This window comes from Morone saxatilis, unplaced genomic scaffold (genome assembly GCF_004916995.1).
Source record: "Morone saxatilis isolate NCDOM2014 unplaced genomic scaffold, NCSU_SB_2.0 Contig19, whole genome shotgun sequence".
Taxonomy (NCBI): Eukaryota; Metazoa; Chordata; class Actinopteri; family Moronidae; genus Morone; species Morone saxatilis.
In genome coordinates, this window is record NW_023339751.1 from 17,587,482 (window position 1) to 17,612,493 (window position 25,012).

At 40.3% G+C, this 25,012-nt stretch overlaps 1 protein-coding gene across 2 annotated transcripts in view; it reads left to right on the top strand.

The window, feature by feature from the left end:
- The first annotated feature begins 490 nt into the window (after positions 1 to 490).
- The window catches only part of slc8a1b (solute carrier family 8 member 1b), a 129,701-nt gene continuing 105,179 nt past the window's right edge, over positions 491 to 25,012 (top strand). Inside the window, exons 1-4 of one of the 2 annotated variants that reach the window (XM_035663650.1) lie at positions 491 to 1,040; positions 12,036 to 12,962; positions 14,871 to 15,035; positions 16,944 to 17,734. In XM_035663650.1, coding sequence (XP_035519543.1) covers positions 12,087 to 12,962; positions 14,871 to 15,035; positions 16,944 to 17,734 — 1,832 coding nt within the window. In that variant the 5' untranslated portion in view covers positions 491 to 1,040; positions 12,036 to 12,086. The remainder of the gene's footprint in view (positions 1,041 to 12,035; positions 12,963 to 14,870; positions 15,036 to 16,943; positions 17,735 to 25,012) is intronic. The other variant, XM_035663649.1, reaches the window with a different exon arrangement.

Consider the following 25,012-nt stretch of genomic DNA (forward strand, 5'->3'; position numbering starts at 1 on the left):
GCCAATCAGGAACACGCATTTATTTTTATGGACATTGAAAATAAGAGAACGCGGTAAATAACACGTTGGCTTTGAAACATCATTCAACTTGTAGGCCTTCCGTTATGGAGGCTGGTGAGAGAGAGAGAGAGAGAGAGAGAGAGAGAGAGAGATCCATAGAAAGGGTGAGCCTGATGTGGCATGTTTCTGCGCTCACTATTTATTTTCAATGGGATATTGATATTAACCCGAAAGGGTGGGTAAAGCGAGTATGTGAGTAAAAGCGAGCGAGAGAGAGAGAGAGAGAGCGGGTGCGAGAATGTGTGTGTGTGTGTAAGAGAGAGGAAGATATATGTGCATGCATAGACACACACACACACACACACAACGGCAGAGAAACGCGAAGTGAAAGAAACGCGCGCGCACACCCAGCACAGACAGAGAAGGAGGAGGAGGAGGGCGAGCTGATCCTGCGTGAGGGAACAGACGAAGTAGAGACCTGCTCACACACAGACACTCACACACACTCTCACAATCTCACTCTCATACACTTCTCGCTCACCCCCTTCCTCGCTCTCTCTCTCTCTCTCTCTCTCTCTCTCTCTCTCTCTCTCTCCCCACTCTCTCTCTTTCTCTCGGAGCGAGAGGGGACTGGAAGGGAAGAATGAGGAAGAAGTCCACCGTGCTGCGCGCCTCGTCCCAACAAATGAGGGTTTGCTGATAAAGCGCCGCTCCGGTCATCCGATCATACAGGTCGCGCTGCATGGAAACGAGGAGTAGGCAACATCAGAAAACAACAGCAACAAATAAAAAGCTGTGTGTGCATGGGAATCCGGACTCCTCTCCCCTGCTTTTTGTGCGTCTCGGTCGGTGGATACGCCGCCTTGGCTAGCGTATAAGAGCTCCCTGCGTCTCCATTACCATTCCCCACTACTGGTTACCTCTACTACTACTCCTCCTCCTCTCACTCCTTGTACTGCTACTATTATTAGTAGAGCTATAGTGTTGCTTTTACTACTGGCTGTCTTCTCCGGACTGTTGGACACTCTCTGGATAAAAAGGTAGGACATTGTGCAGTTTTCTGGGTGCGTTTTCCGCGGGGATAATTAATCAGTTAATGGTGATGAATGCTGGGGGTCTTTGCCTCTATTTCGCCGCATTGTCTAGGGGAAAGCAAGTTTTTTTTTTTTTTTTTGGGAGGGAGGGAGATGGAGTGAATGGGATGCAAAGGGGGACAGTGTCGCCTCATGGAGACCTGGACTTTTAAAGCGCCATGCGTCGGAAGGGTTTGGATGCGATGTGGAGACGATGTTTCCTCATCCTCCCGCACCACGCTTTCAACACTGCGCCTGTCCTCCTCTGATTCAGAGATTCACAGAGAGAGGACAGCTGGTTTAGAAATCAGTGGGTGCGGTGGAAGGTGTTTCTCTTTTTTTTTTTTTCATTAAAAAATTAGACACCGGTTAAGAATTCGGAGGCTCCTTTCTGTCGCCTCAGGGGCTGTTTTTTTTTCTTTTCTTTTTTGCCCTTCACTCCCACCCTGCTTCCCTGCCCTCTCCCTTCCTCCCATGTTTAAGTCCGACAGCCGGCCTCTCTTATTTCTAGAGGAATAATAATTACGGATGCAGAGCACGTTCAGATAACCACGCTCGCACCCTTTATAGGCTTTCACTGTGGAAGTTGGGTGACAAACATGTGAAGTCCAGGCTAAATTTCCCCTTAGAGATGGTAATCCTGGGTGAGGATGAATGAGGATGAATTATCCAGTCGCTTAAAGGCGCATTAAGATCCACATTTGCGCAGTTCTGCACGTCCCACATCCTTTGCGCCAAACAGTGCCGTGCTGTTGGGGCCGATGGAGTGATTTTGCACATCAGTCCGGAGCAGGTTGGAGAGAAATCTGACTCCGGACCTCGTGGTTGAGTTTGAATGGGTTCAATTCAGCATCGTTTTTCGGATTTTAAGCCGTAAACGTGAAATCCGGGGGACAAAAGGCTTATTTTCTTTAAATATTATAAAAAGGAAATGAAACAGTAGCAGGGCTTCACACATCAGTTAACTGCTTCTGTAAACCTGGCACAGATAATATTAGAGGAGGCAGCAGACAGCGGCTTTTCATTCTCCCGATGTGACACTACAAACGCTTCGTCTTGTGAGGAGCGCTTGGCACATCAGGCAGGTACCATCAGGGCTTTCCAGGCAATCTTTTTTCCAGCTGACTTCAGTCAGGGCTTTATGGGCATGACACAGAAAAACTGTAGCTGAATGAAATATTTATTTATGACTATATAAAACTGAAACGCAGCCAGAAGTCTTTACTGCTTTATTTACCTTCCAGCAGTGGTGCAGTTGGTTATTGATGGGATATAAGACCTTGTGGTGATGCAATGGCGAGGCTTCATTTTAGGCATCACAATACAACAAATGCAAATATTAAAAAAAAGATTAAAAAAATAAAAAAAAAGTACCTTTTTCCTTATTTGACGCCAGACCGCCTCTCAGTGGGTCTGCATAAATCAGTGATTAGGCCTGTTCTTAACCTGGTTCAGGAGAGCATAATAGCTCTCCTGAACATACCACACGCACACACACACAGGCACAGGCACCTTCTCCAGACATGTAGCTGCTACAGTGTAGCAACTGCTGGGTCACTGTGTTGTAAATAAGTTAGTGGTCAGTGGCTGAGAGGAGGCTGGGATGGGAAGAAGCCATTTAAGCAAACCTTTTTGCATATGTAAGACTGAATAACACTGTAATAATCAGAATATAAAGCTAAAACTTTACAGATACCTACCCAAAAAGCCATAGATTTATTTTTTTCAAGAACAAGATCAGTTTTAAGTTTTTCATCCAGATTTTATGTTCCCACACACCAAAAAGTCTTTCTGGTTTTTTTTGCAAAAGGGAACCTGTTCACTATAGTTTACAGTAAACAGGAACCACTCATCACAAGTACAGGTCAGGTAATGCCTCTTCTAACATAAAGTGAATGGAAAAAAAAATCTGAGGAAATTCAAAAGAGCTGCTCATTTAGCTGCAGATCAGCCCGTCTCTTGACCTGAATGCAATTTTTCTAATCTAGTTTTAACTGATTTTTAAATTATTGATCCAAATGTTATTCAAATCTATTTTTTTCATTTTTTTCATTTAAAAATGACAGCTAAAACCACTGTATATCACATAGTGAATAGTATACCGTATGTATTTATTCAAGGCAGATATTGCCGATAGGTGATACTGTGACCATCATTCAATAGCTAATAAGCTAATAGTGTCAACCCCCAAGAAAGATTTCTTGTTAGAAATCAATATGCAAATTGATGTGTTGTCTGTAAACTCACCATCCATCATAGGTTAATTGTTGTTATGCTGTTTAGTTGATGTGTATGACCCTACTTTCAATTCTAGTCTTTAAGTCAATATGTGGGTGTACTGCTACATTACAATACATGTCAGTTACATGTCAGTTGTTGTCAGGTTCATCACAGATGATATAATAACATAAACAAGAATCCTGCAAACCGTATTGACTTGCCTGTACTGTCATTTCATGTAAAGACCAGCTGCTCTCACGCACAGAATTGACAACCAAAATATAATGTATTGTACATTGTAACCATGGGTGTGCACAGTGGGACACAAACCACTAACCCTGCCTGACTGACACATATGTCACCTCCGTTAAAGGTTTTACTTATATCATAGTAACACAAATAAATCACTGTCATGTTAATCTTAGTAAAAGCATCGTAAAGAAATGAGTCACTGGGAAGATTGGCAGCCTTTATTTGCCAGTACACTGCATTTAATGCTGTGCAATCCAAGATTTGGTGGCATATGTAAATGCTGGACCCTTCTAGCACGAACAGGAAGGCGCTGTTTTACCTGGGTTAACAAAGCAAAACTTCAATCTGTAAGGGTCATGTGTTTATCCCTGATCAACAGAGCTTTACCTCCATGATGGAAAGAGCAGTGTTTACAGGAAATATATACAACAATAGAGTAATACTTGATGGGGCAGAGGTCACCTCTTGTCCCTCCATGGCCTGAAAAAAATCATACATGTACCACTTTTAACACGTGAGGAACTTTAATTGCATAAGTAGTTTTGTTGTGCTGTGTTGTAGTTAATGGTTCATAATGTTGTACAGAGGAGACACAACCCCCCACAACTAGTAAGCTCAATGATAAAATATGGATGAATCCAAACAAGGTTGCATGCCTATAGAGTAGTGTAGAATAGTATAGCATAGTATAATGAAAAACATATACAGAGTATTCACATCAAATCACTTTATATAGCATATAGTTTTTATAGCTGAGCTTTACAATCTGTCCAAACCTAACTACTCCCTCTCTCTTTAGACAGAACACTGAGGGAGGCAAGTTGGTTGGAAATACACAATATCCTACACACACCGTCCTTTAAGCTGCTTAATGCTCCACTTTGTTTACTTGCTTGTTGCTAACTTTGTCTGTCTGCAGTTTGGTGTATATGGTGGGTTCATCAGAACTTCTTTTTGCAAATAACAGCTGCCTCCTCCTGCTGAAAACAGGGCTGATGGCAGCAGTAAGAGTAAACCAAAGCAGCCAAGTTATGGGCAGCAAAACAAAAGAATTTAGCTTAAAGGTAGAAGACAGACAGATAAAACGTGCTGGGTAATATAATAATCTGTGGATTTATCACTACGAGCAACCCTTTGACATTACACATACTCATTTGACCCATTTATAATAAAGTATTGATTAGTGCAGCTGTAAATGTAGGTACAGTACGTCGTCAAGTTTTCGTTATGTATGTCCTCATACGTCGAAGGCCAGGAAAAACATATATATCTTCGTTAAAATGACGAGGTGTTCAGATTTTACTGTCCAATGCATAGTAGCTACCACAGAAAACGGAGAGAAAACATGTTTCAGGTTTTCAGAGAGACGGAGGAAATAAATGCTCTTACTGGTTACCCCTGGCAGGAGGGGTTTTAATGTAGTTAATTTAAGGATGACTGCTTGCCTTTAGCTTGTTCCTCTTCCATGAATGAATGAAGCACTTGAGATAAGAGGAGTGATTTATTTGACTTTTTCATTTTTGAATGATTTTTTTTTTTTTAAATCTACCCGCAAGTCCTGTTCATTCCACACATACAGATAATGTAGATGGATAGACAGACAACGTGACAGACGGTAGGAAATAGTCCTCTGTATTACAGTGCCAGTCTCATCATTTCCTCCACTCCGAGTGTAATAATATGGCGTGCCATCTTGGCTCGAGGATTGGCTGCAAGGCAGACCCAGGCTAAAAGAGCTTAACATCACCCTAATCACGGTAAACGCAGACCATTAATCTTCAATTGTTTGCAGCGGCTAGTGTATGTGTGTGTGTGCATATTTGGTCTTACTTTCACACACACATCGGCTCAAAGCAGAATATCCCTTTGATTTTATTTCACTAGGAGAGGTGAGAGTATGTTAGGTGACCTCACTTTCCTGTCTTGTACTCCCTTTTCCTTTCCTCCTGTCTCTCATTCTCTTTTCCTTTAGAAGTTCTATTCAGTTTCCTATATAACGTCCCTCTCTCCTTCAGTCTTTCTTTCTCTTTAAAGCCCTCCCTCCCCCTATTCTGTTTATTCTTACATTTTTCTTTGTCTCTCTTTCGCTCACCGTTTTAAATTTTTTATCATTGCCTTTCCCAGTGGTGAGAAAAATGCATCTCGGACAGGCTTCTCCTCAGAGCAGCAGGCTGAGGCATTTCTTTGTGTTCCCACTGCAACTCAGATTTATTTTTGTTACTCATGGTCAGCATCTCCACTTCAGATTATTTTACTTTGACATCACTCATAATAAAATTTCCCTATAAGTCTCAGATGAACTTCAGTGGTTTATGCAGGAAGTGGGTTCACTCCCCGGTCTAATCAGCTGCCTTCTTGGCACCTTTGGATGCTGCCTTCAGAGGCTCCCGAGGAATGACAGGATTGGGGCAGAGAGGGAACATCTTGCCTCAGTGCAGCACATGGTTTCGGTTTTCATAATTTTATGTATTGTGTTTTTGTTTTAGCCTCTGGGAAGGAGGATTCAGTGGTCCGGTTTATATGTGTTTGTGTGTGTGAGTGTGCATGTGTGTATTTTGAAGCTGGGTTAGCCTGTCTAATGTTGTGCTCTCTTGAAATGGAGCCAAGATTTTGAGGTCATAATAACACTGGGGAAAATCATGGCGGGATATTCTGAAACCTGATATTTCAATTACCAAATCTAAAATAGCAGCCACTGTTCAGCAACTAAACCACTCTGTTGTTAACAGCAGACACATAAACATACACCCTTTGATTTTGGTGTTAATACCAGCCAGGGCATCAATTTTTCCTTTATCAAAAAGCCGGTAATGATTCTAATGCAGAGAGGCAACAACTGCAGTCAGTCATTCCCGCCGGATATATTTTTCAGTCGTACAACAAAACGGAACTATAAACAGAACAGGTAATTATCTGAAGTCATCTAAAGTGTAATCTCCTGATAAAGTGTAAAGTAATCAGGGTTGTGTAAGCAAGGTTTATCGTGGATTGGTGTTCGTGAGGATGAATTTTAAGCAAGCCAGTGAGAAGAAACAGAGCAAGGAAATAAAACTAGAGCATGGACTCTGGGTTAATAAATGAGTTGTGTTTTATATCACATCAACTGTGCTGATATAAACAGTACAGTGCTTTATATTAACACATGCACCATATTAAATACCCTTTAACCATTCACTGTACAAGGCCTTGTAAGTGGTGGATTTAATTCCCAAACCTGCTCGAAAATAGGGGCCTCTTGAAATGCACTGCAACCTCTATTTGTTTGTGAAAGCACCCATGACATTGTCATCGCAAATCTTTCATTCGCCCTTTCATTTTCTTTTCTGATTTATCCTGTTCATGGTCACAGGCCCATCAAAATGGCACCAATACAATGAATCAAACTTAGTTACAGAGGAAAAATGGGAACAATGAGCAATAAAGGCTGAGTTAAATTAAATTAAATTGTTTCTCCATGATGTGGTATAAAACATCTGTCAGCCAAGCATGTGTGTACTTCTTGAGAGAGTTCCTTTACCGCACAGTACCCAAAGTTCAAGACCTTCCACATTAAATAGTAATGTACAATTTATATGTTAATTGGTGAGCTTTAGAGGTGCTGGTAGGCAGATAAGCTAACCAGCTTAATATCTAATGAACAGAGAAAACAGTGGTGTCAATCCTCTTATCTTACTCTTAGCAAGAAAACAAATGTGTATTTCCCAAAACTGTTCCTTCAAGACTTTAATAGTCATGCTGCATATTCACTATATTTAATAATTTGACTGTTTTCACCTGTGGTGAAAAAAACATTTAGCAGTCACCATGAATGGTTTTGAGAGTGTTTAAACCAACTACCTTCATGTGCTTTTTTTAATATTTGCTGCTGTTTGGAAGTGCTGACACACCAAAATAACTTAAAATGTGAGTTTTAATCTCACAGCTTTCCCCACCTGTGGTCAGTCTATTAGACTTGGCTTTTAATATGGTTTTCTCTTTGATATAAAGACATATGGGTGTTGATGTTAGCAGCAAGGATGGCAGTTACAAGTCATCTTTGAATTGTATTACCTCTGACATTTAACTTGAAGGATGTTGGGTTTTATACAAGTTACTCTTTCATTGAGGGACAGTGGATCTCAGCTGGTCTGACCTTGAGACCCACATTTCCCCATGGTCAATAAGTCCCTACCCACTTTTATAGAAAAATTTAGCAAATTTATTTTTTAGATATGTATGTAAAAATCATGGCCTTTTTCAACATATCCACATATTTGTTTTCTTGCAATCAGAGCATATTCCTCTAATAACAAACATGAGTATGAACATCAGGTATGTTCTACTGATTCTTATATAAATGTGTTATAAATAAAATTTATTTATTGAACTTAACTGCATAACTTTCCTCACTTAACAGACATTTGTGGAACCTCAAAATGAAAGTCAGACAATAGGTCGCTAAGCTAAAAAAAACACACTCTCCGAGTGAGTCCTCGACCCACTTTTGGGTCACGACCCACCCGTTGAGAAAGCTTGCCTTGAAGTATTATATTTACTGATCCAACAGTTTCTATTCTCAAGATATAATTGGCCTCACTGGTGTAGAGAAGTAATAGAAAACACACACTATTATCTACAGAACAGCTGGCATAGAGAACATGCTCTTTAGCCATCAGCCTGCTAGAAAAATGACATCCTTAAGTGAAAACAACCAAATCCCAAAGCACACTGAATTATTGATCACCTAAAATGGCACACAAAGCCTGGTGTGGCCACACAAGAAGGCCGTAGAAGGCAAAGAGCTGCTGGATCACATTAGCCAGGAGGAAAATGTTTTGTTATAAGCTTACAGAATTGAAAAGTTTAATTAAATAGACGTGTAATTTTGTTGGGATTGATTTTCTCAACACCTGAGAAAAACTCCACACACCACAGCTGAGCCCACTCAGTATACATCAACACAGCAGTCAAACTGAACACTCGTCACATTTGGTTTATTCAATATATAATATATATATAATAAATATTTAAATTCACCATTGGTGGACTGATTATGCATTACACACTAACTGATTTATGAACCAAGTGGCTGGCAACAACATTAGGCAAGGCACACACACTTACCTTCTACAGTATGTACAATATCTTGAATGAACATTTACACATTGATTACAACCCCTGTGGAAATGGATTCTGTGTTGTTCATTAAGTGTCCAGGCCCTACGGCTCCCGAGCTACGCTGCATGTAATGTGAGAGAAAGTACGATTCATATTGTTAGGGGATTTACAGCTTCATCTATAATGAGTATTATGGTAGAAAGAAAAGCAGGAAAGTACTGATGTAACTATTGTTGTTGGGTGAATTGTGCTGTGTCTGCATGTAAGAGTGTGAACAGTTAATTATCTGGAAATGGATGTTGGCATGTGGGAGAAGCTTGTTTGAGGATAATTCTAAGCTGATCTTTGTTTCAGGTCTTGGATCTTGTTATTGATCACTGATTAAAAGGATTGCTACTTAGGTGCAGCAGTGCTTTCACAAAAAGTTTTACAAAGTGGTAAAAGTTTGTTCCTGTGTAACTACAGATGTGAGGGTTAGTAAAGAGGGAACAATCATGTGCGTTGGCAAGACAGATACAGATGAAGTCATTCTGTATTGTTTGTCCAATTGGAATATAAAACACTTTGGGGGTTCTTTCTAGGAAAGGTAGATAGTTTCTCCGACATAAACATGGATGTTGCCAATCATAAGATCATTGCTGTTACAATGCTCTTCTTATAGAGCTGTTCTTGCTGTCTGCTACCTGGAAACCAAACTGCTGCACTGATATCATGCCAGGCTACACTAGCTATGTGTCAGTCTTACACAATGCAAAACCTTCCACCTCTCTCTCTGCTGCCGTGTATGACTCCGATAAGCCCATCCCACCAAAAGTTAAATGGTAGCACAAGGAGTCGGTTTCCTTGCAAAACATCATGCCTCGTAGGGCTTGCTCTCTACGGCAGGAGCCTCGCCAAGACCCTGGTCCCTCTCACAGCAACTTGTCTTCTCAAAGACACACCTCCAGCGCTGCAGCCCGGGGCAGAGCGCCCCAGGCTTCTGAGGCAACGCCTTTAAACAGCGGGATGAGAGGATGGTCCAGACATCCTTTTTGGATGGTCTCAGCAACACTCTGCTTCGGTGGTGAGGGGCAAGAAACAGTGGACATTCTCAGAGAGGGGGGCACTGCATTATTGGAATGCACTGGTCCTTCTTAAAAGTTATTCCCAACTTTGCTTTCCCAGCATGCCTCTTTGCCACTCGTTGATATGAGCACCATGGCATCAAATATGAGATGAAAGTTCCATGTGCAGCTAGGACGTGTTCATGCACACATTTTGTACTGTACACCACAAAGCAGGTATTTGAAATGTATCTCAAGTTGCAAGATTTACCTAGCTCCAACTAGCTACCTAGTTTACCTAGCTCCAACATTCCATACAAAACCATGCTGTACCACATTGTGTTAAAATCAACATGCAGTCCTCCATTTTCTTCATTGCTTGTAGGCGTATCAGCTCCATAGAGAATACATGGGCACACACATTCAAAATCTGTTTGGACGTTGTTATTCTCTTAAGCGTGGCAGCACTGAAAGGAGTATTTGCATTTTACTTTTTATCCCATAAAACCTCAGGGGAAGGATGTGTGTGTCTTAAAAAAAATGCTTAAATGTGGAATCACCCACATCCCTTTCCCTTCGTCTGCTTCCTTTCTCCTTTTTAAGACCACCTATGCACATTGGCTCCCTGTGCAGCATGGAATTGATTTAAAATTTGTGCTGGTAACTTTTTAGGTAGAGTATATTGCATGGCCAGGCTCCCAGTTATGTTGGTCCCCTATGAACCACAATGCAGCCAGTGGTTCTCAGGCAGGGGTTTCCTGACTCATACACACTAAACTACCAGGCAACCCTGTATCCTAGTTAAGTTTGTATACCACTAATTTACAACAGCAAATATGTGTAAGCTGCCTCAATGCATATACTTGTATACCTTCATACATGGAGCAAAATACGGTTAGACAAATATGTGAGTTCTGCATGGTCTCATAACCATACAAATTTGGTATTGATGGATTATTCTCCCTATGGGAAATGACCCAACAATGGACAATAAACTTGTTATATGTTGTAACTGCGCTGAATATACATTGGGCTACAGGGACATGTTTTCTTCATTGAAATTGATTCTAAGCTAATTATGTTTTTTCTACATTCAATTTTGCCCATTTTATGTTTGTGTGGAAGCAATCAAATGGAAACTTAATGTCTAATTTGAAGTGTCAGTGTTGGGATTTGGTGGTTTCTTTGAGACTGGCCTATTTAAGGTAAAATTATCCTCATTGCACTCTAAATGCTCTTAAAACAGTTATTAGTGGTCGCAGGTTGTCATGTATTTATTGTTTGATTTTAGATTTTTTTTTGTAGATATCGAGGGAAAAGTGACAGCCATTAAGTGTTATAGGGCGTTTACATATTAGGTACAAATGCTCCGTACTTTGCCTGAGTGTAATGTCAAGTGGACCCTGGCATGGTTTGTTGATATGTGCCCGGGTACTCAGTGTTGAGACTAATCAAACAAACTGGATTTTGGGGTCAAGTGTGCTCTGATTCCCCGTATTCCTTGATGTGAACGCCTCCATAGTGGTTTCACTAGTTGACATAATAATAAGCCATAGGGCAAACATCTGAAATCACAATAATTAACAGAGAAAGTCCCTCCGGGACAGGTTGGGTGAGGAACAGCAGGGTAGTGTAGCTGTAAGATTTCAGAAGCTGCTCCTTGGTTTACCTTTGGCGTGGTTATTTGAACTTGCTGCCCCTAAACAGCTAAGCAAAACATCTTACCTGAAACACATGTTTTTGTTTTTGTGATGTTGTGCTTTTCAGTTTCGTCAGGCCTCAATGTGAACTTGAGCTTGGGCTGTTTGTTTTTACATTTTTGTAAAACGTGTTGTTTAGTGAGTAACCAAAGCGCTCATAAGTTCTCAGAGGTGACGTGAGAGTGTCAGCTGTGTTTTTTCAGACAGATGCAGGTTTGACCTTTCACTGCTTCAGTGTTTACTGGGAATTATAAATATATAAACCAAAGTTAACCACACAGCTTCTAAACAAAGTTGTTATAATAACATTTTTTTTTTCTTTTGCTACAACACATAATCGTGTCTGTTACATCTTCATGTTTGAGATGAAAGAGAGATGAGATGAAAGTTGGTTACTTGCTGTAGAAGTGAGATCTATTTTTTTTACCATCCATCATGAGGTACTAAAATGATATTGTAAAATTCTCTATAGTCATATCTACCATTAGACCTGTAGCAAGATAATCCCAAACGCCTTCATATACTCTGGCTAACTATATGTAACTGCAGTGAAAATTCAAATTAAAGGAGAGTATCAAACCTAAATATTCCCCACATTCATCAGGTCTTTGATGGTCTAATCTGAATTCTTTCTCCTCTTTTCTCTCTAGGTTCAACAACTTCATTAACTGTCAACGCGCAGTACTGGTCTGGACATCAAAATGGGCCGCTGGGATCACTCATCCCTCTTGTCCCCTGGCCTGAGGTTAGCAGTCATCACAGTGATTCTCCTCCTCAAGCTCCATCCCTCATTGGCTGGGGCTCCACCTGAGCAGAGCTTGGGTGGCTCCGTTTCGGCGGTGTCCACAAATAAAACTGAATGCAGCAAGCCTGAAGCGTGCGCAAAGGGGGTGGTCTTACCTATTTGGGAGCCCCGAAACCCGTCATTTGGTGACAAGGTGGCCCGGGCCACAGTTTACTTTGTGGCTCTGGTCTACATGTTCCTAGGTGTGTCGATCATCGCAGACCGTTTCATGGCATCAATAGAGGTAATCACATCACAGGAAAAGGAGATCACCATCAAGAAACCTAATGGGGAAACCACAACCACCACTGTTCGGATCTGGAACGAGACCGTCTCCAACCTAACCCTCATGGCTCTGGGCTCTTCGGCTCCCGAGATCCTACTGTCCGTCATAGAAGTCATAGGTCATGGGTTCGAGGCTGGCACGCTGGGCCCCTCCACCATTGTGGGCTCTGCTGCGTTCAACATGTTTGTCATCATCGGAATTTGTGTGTACGTCGTGCCCGACGGCGAGACCAGGAAGGTCAAGCACCTCCGCGTCTTTTTCGTCACAGCCACCTGGAGTATCTTCGCCTACATTTGGCTCTACCTGATCCTGTCCGTGATCTCACCTGGTGTTGTCCAAGTGTGGGAGGGGCTGCTCACGTTCCTCTTCTTCCCCATCTGTGTGGTGTTCGCCTGGGTGGCCGACCGCCGCCTGCTGTTCTACAAGTATGTGTACAAGCGCTACCGCACTGGCAAGCAGCGTGGCATGATCATCGAGACCGAGGGAGACCGTCCGCTTCCTTCCAAGGTTTGTTCAGAGGAATTACCACTACTGCTATGGCTCTCTGGAGAATTAAAACTTTGGTATTATTTGTGTGGTTTTAGCTATTGGTAATAAAAACATTGTATTCACCAATTCAGTTGCTGAGATCTAGAAATGCAGTAAGATCCAAAAAATGCAGTCACACTGGGTAAGAAACACAAATCAGACAGTTTTTAAACAAATCCCCAAGTAAGGCAAACTTATTTGGAAGAGAAAGCAAATTCCCACTGTATAAATATTACCTAAACTGTTGTTGCCTCAAAATCTGAATCTGAATCTCTCGTCAGACTTCGTAGTAGTGACTTTGACATTTTCCCAGATCTTACCAATCACTTTGGTTAGTGCAATGTTTTCATAACCAACAGAAATTATGGACATATTCATTCTTATTCAACAATGTACAATAGAACAACTGCATCATGACATATATTATACTGGTATCATTTAAAACATATGCTACTACCACTCCCGTTACCACTACAACTTCTACTTCACCCACCATCATCAGATGTTGTGGAGATTACAATAACAAGCTTTACTACTACATCTAGTACCAATACCACTTCTGGGACATCTCATTTCAATTCTGCTTATCTACCATGCTTAGCAGGTATTTCCTGACAACAGTCAGTATTTTGTCAACAAGAAAAATTCTATACTATCTTATCTTCACCAAAAAAGTGTTGAATTTCAGAAGCTAAAATTCCTTCATCAGAGTCTTATAAAGAATCTAACAGTCATGCTGTGGGCTCTCTACTTTCCAAAGGCAGTCAGTTAGAGTACAGCCAACCAGTACAAATTAATTAAGCAGTCCTCATCCAAACATGCGGTGGAAAAAAACAAAGGAGCAGATAAGGCACTCGATGTAGGCGGAAGTGAGTTCATGAGTAACGTGTATCTGAAACAATTATCTGTATTACTGAATGGAATTCTGCCAAGGTAAACCCATGCCATGAAGCATATTACACGCACAAATACTTTAGTATTGTCACATTTTAATTTCCTGCTTTGACTACTATCTGATGCTTTGTGTGATGTCCCATGCAGTGCATTGCACATATCTAATTACATTCTCAATATTATGGTGTTGGGTACATTTATTCACCACTCAGTTAATTTAGAGTGTCTCTAACATGTATTATTATTTCTCTAATTTCTTTGATGAGATTATTAAGAGTCAGTGCTCCATTAGTACACAAAGAGCACTTTCAGTTAAACTTCTGGCTAAAATAAATCACTGAATCAAACCCAACTATATCCCTGAGGGAAAAGCCTAATCATTTAGAAGTTCTAAATGTCTTGTTTAACGAGCCAAAAGACATTTCTTCAATAAAACTGTACTCAAAAGAAAACAGGCTTTCAACGAACAACAGAACAACCTATTTACTCTGAGAGAAACAAATGGCTAACATTTTAACATGTCTAATATGTCTAGTATTACAGTGAACATTAATGTTAGTTGTTTTTAATTCAAATTATCTGGCAACTCTTGACAAAAGCTGAGCTGAATCCTCTAGCTTAACTCTGTAGTACAGACAAAACAGTCTATTCTTTCAACCTAAAGAAGCCCTTCAGTCATAATAAATAATTTCTTGAGATTGATCACAGTCAACAACTTTGAAACATCAACAGTAAGAAAACATGTTGGGATTGAGGGGCGCTACGTGATGTTTTAACAAAACCAGGGAATTTACCAATAACTGGGATAAGACTTACACAGAAACTAAACATTTCTACCTTTGTTTGCTTGGTTGTTATAAAGGCCGTTCTTGGTACACACCCAGTCCCCAGTTAACCTCCATAATAGCACCAGAAATTTTTGCCTTTTTGACATACTGCTATAAAGACTCAAGTCAGTGTAACTCAATAAACTTCTTTTTTTCCCACCAAAAGGTGGACATTGAGATGGATGGGAAGATGCTGAACTCTCATGGTGTCGACTTCCTGGATGGTCCGTTGGGTTTGGATCTAGATGAGAAGGATCTGGATGAAGAGGAAACCCGGAGAGACATGGCGAAGATCCTGAAGGAGCTCAAACAGAAACACCCTGACAAGGAGGTGGGTAAAAAAGTCAAAAGAAAAGTACAATAAATCATACATATTGTCATTGCTGCTTCTGTTGGGGTTGTTTTTCTCAGTATTGTATAATTGTATAGGAAATGAAATAACAAAATAAGCAGTAGCAGATGATGCACTTTCTATTTGCTTCCATTATCACAGTTATTATGGTGATGAATGCCGCTCAAGGTCTCCTCACAACCTCTCAGATTAATTTGATAATGGTACATCTAAAAAAAGAAAATTGCAAAGGAAACTGAGCACCCATTAAATCAATGTAAATAAAAAAATAAACACAATTACAAATCTAATTCTGACATTGATATCATTTATATTCTATCTGGCTTGCTGCCTGTCCTGGCAAGATAAACATACATACAGGAATTTGTTTTTGTGACAATACGGCAGAGTCTCTTACATTGCTTACTTGTGTCTACATACACAGTACAGTACAGTTATAAGATTTCAGTGTACTTGGACAGATTGACAGGATTGTAGAACTATTGTTTCATTCTACACCTGAGCTGATATTTTAGTAATCTAGTACCTCATTTAATAGTTTTCTTTTCAAACCACTGTGTCTATTTTAGCAGACCTCTGTATTTGAAAAAACAGCCAAATGATGTAGTCATCAATATGGCGTGACGGGCTGTGTTCTACTCAGTGCTCTTCTTACTGTTTGGACAAGATTTAACACTCAAGAGCTTAATGGAAGCTGCAAGCACCAAGACAAGCTGCTGAAATGGCAACTCTTCTTACATGCATGAGAGCCTGCTAAAATAGTTTTTTCTTTTTTTGTTTGTCAAAAACAAGCTGTTTTCTTTGACATCAAGTGCTTTGACATTGCAGGTCTTACTTTATGTTGTACTGTGGGTAGGGCTCCTACAATATTGGTCGTTGTAGACCTGACCAAAAGCACATCTGTAGCTGATAGTAGTCGAATACCAAAGCTCCAAAATTGGTCTTCATTATCCTACTTCATCGTCATTTTGTTTTTGATCCAGAAATTGATACTGGTGCACCAATTTTGCTGGAAGACTTACTAGCAAAGGAGATGAGAGAAACTGCTCCTGATTACTCTTTTAGCAGAGTATGCTTAGTATTCCCCTCTTGTTAATTAAAATAAGACTAGCTCAGATTAAACTCCACCAAGACTACTTTAAGATCTTTAACTTCACCAACTTCAGTTCAACCTATAAAGGCTCTTAGCTCAGTTGTTTCTCCAACCAGGAAAACAGTAATTCACCTGATCTTCAGCTGCATTGTAGAGGAATTGTAGTGGGGTGAGGAAAGGGTAGAAAGGAGGAACAGTGGAAAAACCTTGGAATTGACCCAGGAATTCAATGCATTTCTCCAGGATATCTAAGCAAGATAGATGCTTGCTGTCATCTGAGCTTGGACCTGTATCCTCTCGTTGAAGGAGGACTTCTATACTTAAGAAATTACCAGACTGTTTGTGTTTCATTTGGCACAGCATGTACAGCTGTGTACGACCTCACAAAGACTTAGACAATCTAATGCATATTCCTCAGTGTAACTGAAAATACGTTTGATGGAAATTTCACTTTTTATGTTGACATAACAGTATAAGTCATTGTGAGACCACTGTTCTTTGACTGTTTATAATGTTGGATTCATCCACATGACACAACCATTAAATCTTATTTTTCCAGACAAGCTAGATGAAACTGTGATTCAGCCAGACAAGCTGTTGTTCAACAGTGTTCTCTTATTTAAGCAGACAAGTTGACAAAGAAGGCATTCTTTCCCACAGTAGAACATAGTACATCAGCTGTCTGGGTGTTTAGATTTTTGGTGGAGCAACAATTTAGAAAAAGTGCCATGTCCACGGATCATGTTTGAGAAAACATTTTTCAGTTTGTGTGCCTTCATGTTTTCTCTTACTAGGTAGAACAACTGATTGAGCTTGCCAATTACCAAGTCCTGAGCCAGCAGCAGAAGAGCCGTGCTTTCTACCGATGCCAGGCTACCCGGCTGATGACAGGTGCTGGCAACATCCTAAAGAAACATGCAGCCGATCAGGCACGAAAAGCTGTCAGCATGCACGAGGTTCGCTCTGATGCTGGTGAAAACGACCCCATCTCGAAGATATTTTTTGAGCCCGGTTCTTACCAGTGCCTTGAGAACTGCGGCACAGTAGCGGTGAACGTGGTTCGACGTGGTGGCGATGTGAGCAAAACTATCTCTGTGGAGTACCGGACAGAAGACGGCACGGCCAACGCTGGCTCGGACTACGAGTTCACTGAGGGCGTGGTGGTCTTCAAGCCTGGTGAGACAATGAAGGAGATCCGTGTGGGGATCATTGATGATGATATCTTTGAAGAGGATGAAAACTTCCTGATTCACCTATCCAATGTCAAGGTGTTGACATCAGAAGGCGAGGAGCCCGAGGAAGGCGAGTCAGCCAATCATGTGGACTCAGTGGCGTGTCTTGGCTTACCCACCGCAGCGACCGTTACCATCTTTGATGACGACCATGCCGGTATCTTTACATTTGAGGAGCCTGTATGCCATGTGAGCGAGAGCGTTGGCACCATGGAGGTGAAGGTGCTGAGAACGTCGGGGGCTCGCGGCGTGGTAATGCTGCCGTACAAGACGGTGGAGGGAACAGCACGAGGTGGCGGAGAGGACTTTGAAGACATTCACGGTATCCTGGAATTTCAGAACGACGAAATCTTGTGAGTAACTCTGAATTACACTGATGGTGCAATCCTAACTGTTACATTTATTTATACAGATATTTATCAGCTTCACTGTCATTATCTGCATGTTTTTCTTGATTATTTTTCACGCTTTTTATCAGTCTGATGTTGCAAATGTTATTGCTGATGATGTGAGAAAGTGAGGGTGTGAGTGTGATGTGGTGGTCACGATGAGCAGCGAGGCGGACTGCTCATTGGGGACTGAACAAAATCAACAATTCCCCATCCCTTTTTACCTTGTATCTTCTTTGACTCATTCAATCTCTTCATCAGTGTGTCCATTCCTCTTTGCTTTGGATTCTGCTGCTGTTTTATTCTTTTGTGGGTTTTATTGATTCTAACACTTTGTATTGCTGTATGGTCAGCATAGTAGGTTTAGCTTGTGAGTTGCATGAGCCAAGAAGTTTGGAAACTGGTTATTTGTTGGGCAGTTAATGGTCTGAATTTTAAGTAGACGGAATTTCAGGACATGGAAATTGAATGAGAAGTGTTGAAGTTTCCTTAAGCAAGACACTTAATGGAAAGAGAAATGAAGGAGCTGGCACTTCAAACAGTACATGAATTAAATGAGCAGCAGGGGATCGGGGCTATGCTAAGAAGGAGCATCTATCTAGTCAACTTAATTTGGATACACAAAGGCCTTTTAAGAAAATGCCATGTTGCCCTTTTACATGGCTTTATAGTGTGAGGTAATCCCAGAGAAACCACTCATGCAGCCAGCTGAAGGGTTTTTGTTGTCTAACTGTGTGAAAAGAACTTGAAACTCCATTTAAGGATTCCTGCTGTGAAATGCCAGAGCCTCAGTTCAAAGATCTTCTTAGCCAAACGCAGAGGCCTTATTATCTGATGGTGACTCATGGTGAGGTCCGTGATTGCTATTTGACCACATTTCAGGAGGCCTCTTACCACAGTGGTGGATTTACTCACAGCCAGCTGCTGTACTCTCCATCCTAACCCACTCACAGTGTGGGGAATTAGCTCCAGCTATCAGCTAAATGTTTGTACAATGCTGAGCACTTTGGCTTGAAACCAAACCTGATGTCAAAGTCTTCTTTTCTTCTTTAACCCTTTTATTGTGACTAACGCAGTGAACACAAACTTGCCTCACGTTTACTTGGTCATTACTCAACATAGCAGGTAGTATGATACACTGACTCGATTTGTTGACTCAGTTGTTGACTTAGATGTTGACAGGACTGTAGGATGATATGAATTGGTTCTGAATAACAGCATCTGGTATATGCTTATGAGAATTCATTCTAGTAGGTTAAAGTGCCTTAACTGTCTTAATGGTACATTTTCTTTGGAATAACAGTTTCATATGGATTTGTTGTCCTTGTGATTTGTTGATTTGAATCTTGCGTTTTTTACCGACCACCATCATATGGATGTCTATGTTGAAATGCATGGCCGTGCACCATGCAACTGTTGAAAGGTTGTTTTCAGTGTTGCTCTTTTTGCATGAATCTGAAAAGTTTAACATATGCACACACGTATATGCACACGTGTAAAACTGCATACACACACTCAGTATGGTAATATTCCCATAATGAGAGGTGAAATTGCTATTTTTTACAAAACTGTTTGGTGTGCACAATTATTGTTTTATGTAAAATGCTCAATAAGGTGGGCTACTGGTCTCTCTCACACAGTCTTTCTCATACACATAGCAGGGTGGGCGTGTTCAGGATGTCACCACAAATTACTGTTTGCAGTAAAGCCGTCTCATGGTGGCCTGTAGGCCTGTTGGGCTTGTAGCTTTAGTGAGAATACAATAAACTTCACAGCTTTCAGCAGTTGGCCTTTTTACTGTTTGGACCATGTGCTAGTTTTTGGGAGTTGTCAGCAGGGTGGGAGATCAGCGTGGACCCTTTGGACCAATTCATTTTTACAGAATACTGTCTAAATAAATGTCTTTTAAAACTGAAGTCTCCACTAGTGCTAACCCACTGACCTTCTCACTCACTCTTCCACACCATGGCAACTTATTGCTATTATATTATTAGACTTATTTCATTAGACTTTTTTTGGAACTCTAAATATTGAATTTATGACATTATTTCTTCGATTATTATGACTCTATTTTTAGGCTACGATCCCATTTTTTTGCCTGTTTTTGCACCCCAAACCATTCAAGGGGATCTGTCTTTTCTCCAAAAGGATCTTTGGGATCTGAGTTTTCATTATGTTCTTGGAAAGCTTGAGCCATGTTGGGAACTGCGACATTAGATGTGATATGGAACAATAGAAATAAACATGTCTTGACTTGGTTTAGATATGCAGTGGGGGCAAGATGTAGAGCTTTTTTGCTGGCAGGCATCAGTTGTTAGTTGCAGTAGATTGCCTTGAAAACCAAAGGTTTGCTTACAGTGCTTGTTTGAATGTCCAGATTGTTTGTGAGGAAGAAGTGTTGTAATGACATAAAACAAAGTGTACTTTCATGATGAATGAATGGGAGAGATGCTGTCTTAGTAACAGTAGACTATAACCCTCTCCCTTTCTTCTGTTTTTGGTCAGATTTGAAGCAGATGTCTGCAGGGCTGGCTCTTTCAGCCTGTGGCAGACTACATAGTTTCCATAGCTTGTAGCTCTTACAGCCAGGACTAAGTGGGTTTTAATAACACTTTGTACAAATCAAATGATGGACTGTCCTTCCGGCTATCTTGGTTACTGTGTGTATTCTCGTGTGTACATGTGTGTGTTTCCTAGGGAAAAGATCCAGAGGTGGAGCAGTGTGACTGTAAACTATTATAGTTGCCTGCCAAAAGTGAAACGCATTTCAACCATGGCTACATCTACATGAAGGGAGAGGGCGTTTTGTAACCAGTCAACTACATGTTTGATTCCCACACAGTGTTTCTTAATTAATCTCTAACTGCCCTTCTTAATCACCTCTGGTGAATTATTTACATGATCTTTACTGGTTCAAAATGGCAGCCATTTCTAAAGCCTAATGTGTGATATAAAAGGACAATGGCAGTATTTTTGGGTGTTTTAGCCTACAAATCACAGATGCTGTAACATCACTGCTAAAGACTTCCTAAAACTGTCCAAAAGTCTAAAGCTAATTATTTCTTTAAGTTTTAAATTGTCATTCAAACACAGACATAGTGATGATACCAGCCCTTGTTACTCATGGTTATCACAAGCACATTTCAAGTCTCAACAACTTGCTTTTAATGAGATGGACTAAAACCTGTGGAATTATTTTTCTTTTATTTAAGTTGTAGGCCCTAGTTGATGGGATAAAAGGCAAAACTACTAGCATGGTCTGGTTAGGCAATTTAATTATATTTAACTTAATTTAGTATTTGCCTGCTTATACACATCAAAGGACAAAGTCTGGCATCAAATTTTGGGAAGATGTTAGCTTAGCAGCGTTAGCTGTTATCTATACTAGCTAGGTTCTGCTAATAGCTAAACTGGGTTAAACTCAACTGCCCTAAATTTCAGCCAGTTTCCTTCTAGATTTGAAACATACTCATGTCTTTATGTTGAATCTTTTAATATGTAAAATGTATGTGCTATATATTGGTTTCCAAGCTTTATACAGTACACTGGAAAATACTGGGTTGTGCTTTGTCTTCCAGATACAGTTTCACATGTTTAATGTGATGTGAATTGAAAATGGCTGCTGTGGACATACAGGAAGCCATGGTTGTGTTGTTGACAGAAATTGCAAAACAAACATAATATTGAGGACAGATACATAAAAAGAATATTCATTAAATAAATTGCCTTGTTCCATAGCATTAATAGCTTAAACTAATTAGCAGTGCTTGTCTCAAGATAAGCTTCTTTAGAAAATATACATTCCCATCGAAATACACAGTGTATGCCATCAATGAGCCGCCGGGGCCTTGAGTATGTCCCTATAGGGAAAAGCAGAGGACGTTTTTGCTGCAGAAAAAAGGAATTACAAAATAGCTGAGCTAAATAGGACTGCCTCCAGGCTAATTCTACCCTGATTCTGTTTCTCTGATAAAGAGAGAGAAAGAGCGACAGAGAGGGCGAGGAAGAGATGTAGGGAGGGTACAATTATATCGATAAAGAAGTGTGAAAGGAGGTGATGGGTGGAGGCCAGACAGCAAAAAATGATGGAGTAGACAGAGAGGTGAGGAACAAAGTTTTAGATCTATTAAAGTTTTGGACTTTTCCCTATTCACCCTCCCTGCTTTTTTACCCCCATTTTAGTTCCTCCTATCTCCCCTTACATTTCTCCCTCTCTCTGTCTGTAAGAGGCCCTGTACAATTTGTCTCCGGAATAGTTTGTGAGGGCCTGCCTGGTGTGTTCTCTGAAAGACAGAAAGGTCTCCCACACATACGGGAGCTGGAGATGGAGAGAGTGAGAGAAATAGGAAGAGTGCACAGACAACTCCACAGCACTCAGCAGTGTCAAATTATCTCTGTTTCTGTCTTCAATGCAGTATGTCACAGAAAATACCAGCTCGGTTCTACATGTTTATGTGTGTGTGTGTGGGTGTACTCTTCTATCCACCTTGTGGTGTAATGCACCAACACAGATGGCAGATTTTGACAGGCCTATTAAACAAGTGTTTTTCTTTTTCATTTCAATTATTTCTTCTTTGCTTCTACTAGTCTTACAATGACTACTGTGATTACAACCACTTAAACTTTGACTACACTGCCATTTAGTGTTATTATTACTATTAGTACTACTGCTACCTCAACTTCCGCTTTAACAATATTCAATATGACATGATTTCACCTAGTTTTAATGCAACTGGACTTGTTTGAAGAGTGCAAAAATATAAAGATTCAAGGCTCAACATTAGACGAAGTAACTTGTTAAAATGAAAATGATAGTATTACTGCTAATACTTATCTACTACTACAAACTAACATCATCATACCTGTCACATGACGCAATTTTATCCAGAGCACCTTCCAGCACCCTAAGTGGCTCTATTTTTAATGTAGATGGTCCTGATGGATTTACCAGACCACTTAATGCAAAATGGGTCAGCAATTCAACTTTCTTTTCCCGTAGCTGTTGCATTAAAACTTTATATTTAGACAGAGAAGGGGACAGACAGGTTGAATATGTCTAGTGTCATGTTGGTTTGTAAAATGTATGATGAGCCCACGCTGTATGGTTTGTTAGTTATCAATGAAGCAGTGTTTCTGGGGCAACAAGCACTTGTTTCATACGGATATGGGTATAAAAAGACTTCAGAAAAAAGAGCATGCAGGTGGATGCACACACTTGTTTTGCTATTACTTGGTTTTGACTTTCACTTTTTGACCCTATAAGGTAGTAAATACATGGATCCCTTACACACACACACAAACACACACACAAACACAGAGCCAATTATGCAATTTCCACAAACAGGCAGCCAGTGGAGAAACATGGTACAGTCGAGAATCAAATTAGGCTCCCTCCTACACACACACATATACACACACACACACACACACACAGCAGACTGGGACTTCACACTCCAATAACCAGCACAGATTGGCCTTTTAAGATGCATGCTTGGAAGCTATAGGAATGTGGGTTGTGTGTATGTGCAATCATACATACTTTTGCATATTATGATCATGTGTGTGCTTTTTAAAAATATAGTCAATGTGCCGATAGAAGTGGATTTTGATATATTTTAACATTGAATTGGCATTATGTTCATGTTCAGGGTTCACTTTAATCAGGCTTCCCTCTTAAGATTCCCAGTAGAGCTCATGGTTGCCTCAGTTGAGATGTTAGGACAATTATTCAAACTCTACTTTTAACTGGTCAGCTTGACCAATTCATGACTACTAGTCATGCTGTGGAATCTGATAATATGCATCATTTCTCTGTTTGTTTTGTTTGTCAGAGACAGCTAACATCACAGATTAGTTACTAACTTCATAGTTACGGAATTGTCTTTGGGGGTAAATACAGTATTTCCCAAATCTTGTAATGATAAAGATTGATTTCTGAAGGTGTTTTTCTTTCTACTTTATGGCTGTCAGTCCTCATGCAAACTGTTCACCTTTGCTTATTTTAAACAAACAGCTGCTATACAGTGCAAACTGAATTTTAGTGTTAAAATCAGCCAGCATTTATAAATGCTCTTTATAAGAAAGTACAAAAAATAAACTATTTAATAACACTGCTTTTTATTATGTCAGGTTTGGGTTTACTGACTGACAAATGTGACTTAAAGCCAGGTTGTGCTCAAAACAAATTAGTTTGTATAAAGTGCATCATCCAGTCTCTTAAGGCAAAAGTGTTTAATGCTGTTTTTGAATGACTGCACTCAAAAGTAATAGATATAACAAATATGGGGATAACAGCAAACATTTTAGACATTAGGGCATTTGTAGCGTTGCACTTAAGTTGTTCACATGAAAAAAGACAGAAATAGAAGTGGGAAGAATGACTAAAGAGAGCTTCAAGAGATGCCTGCTTACCTTCTCACCTCCGCACAGTTGACCAATCACAACTTGAACTTGCCACCCCAAGTACGTGGCCATTCATTCATTGATGACTAAAGCAGACTTTTTAAGTCCTAAATGTCAGTTACTCAAACACACACACAGTGCTGAACATCATACAACTAACAGCTGCAGACTACAGTTGAAATGTCACAGTACGTTTGTTCAGATTCCACATTAATAAAATCCAATATGTTCGATATAATTGTGTGGATATGCACAAATATATAAACAGGAGCAGAAAATCACTTAAGCCAACACACTTGTGTACACAGACATATACACTCAAATACCCCCCACATATCAGTGAGGCATTAGATGGTAATGAGCTTTGGTGAGGCTGTAGGTCAGGAGCGCACACACATACACAGTCCATCCTTCTGTGACAGCAGTATCATTAGTGAGAAACACTGAAATAATTAGCACAGGAAGATAACAAGTGTTGTGGGAGAGCCACATTTATAATGGACAGATGATTAAAACTGTGTGAGTGGGTCTGTGTTTGTATGTGTTCTGCATTGATTTGCATTTGTTTTAATAAATTTTTCTGTTGCACTGAACAATGAAGCAAACTGTAAAATAATATCTGCTGGAGGTGCTCTGGTAAAAAACCCAGCAGCACCTTTTGTTGATGCAACAATGGTTTAAAGAGGCACCACACTGTGTTGGTGAAATCACTTAATATTGGCTTTCAAATTTGATTATTATCAAAGATAATAAATAATGACTTTAATTAACATTAAAGATACTCGGGGTTCCACCCTTAAAGAAGGAAATTTGAGCCAATAATTGATTGATTCAGTCTCA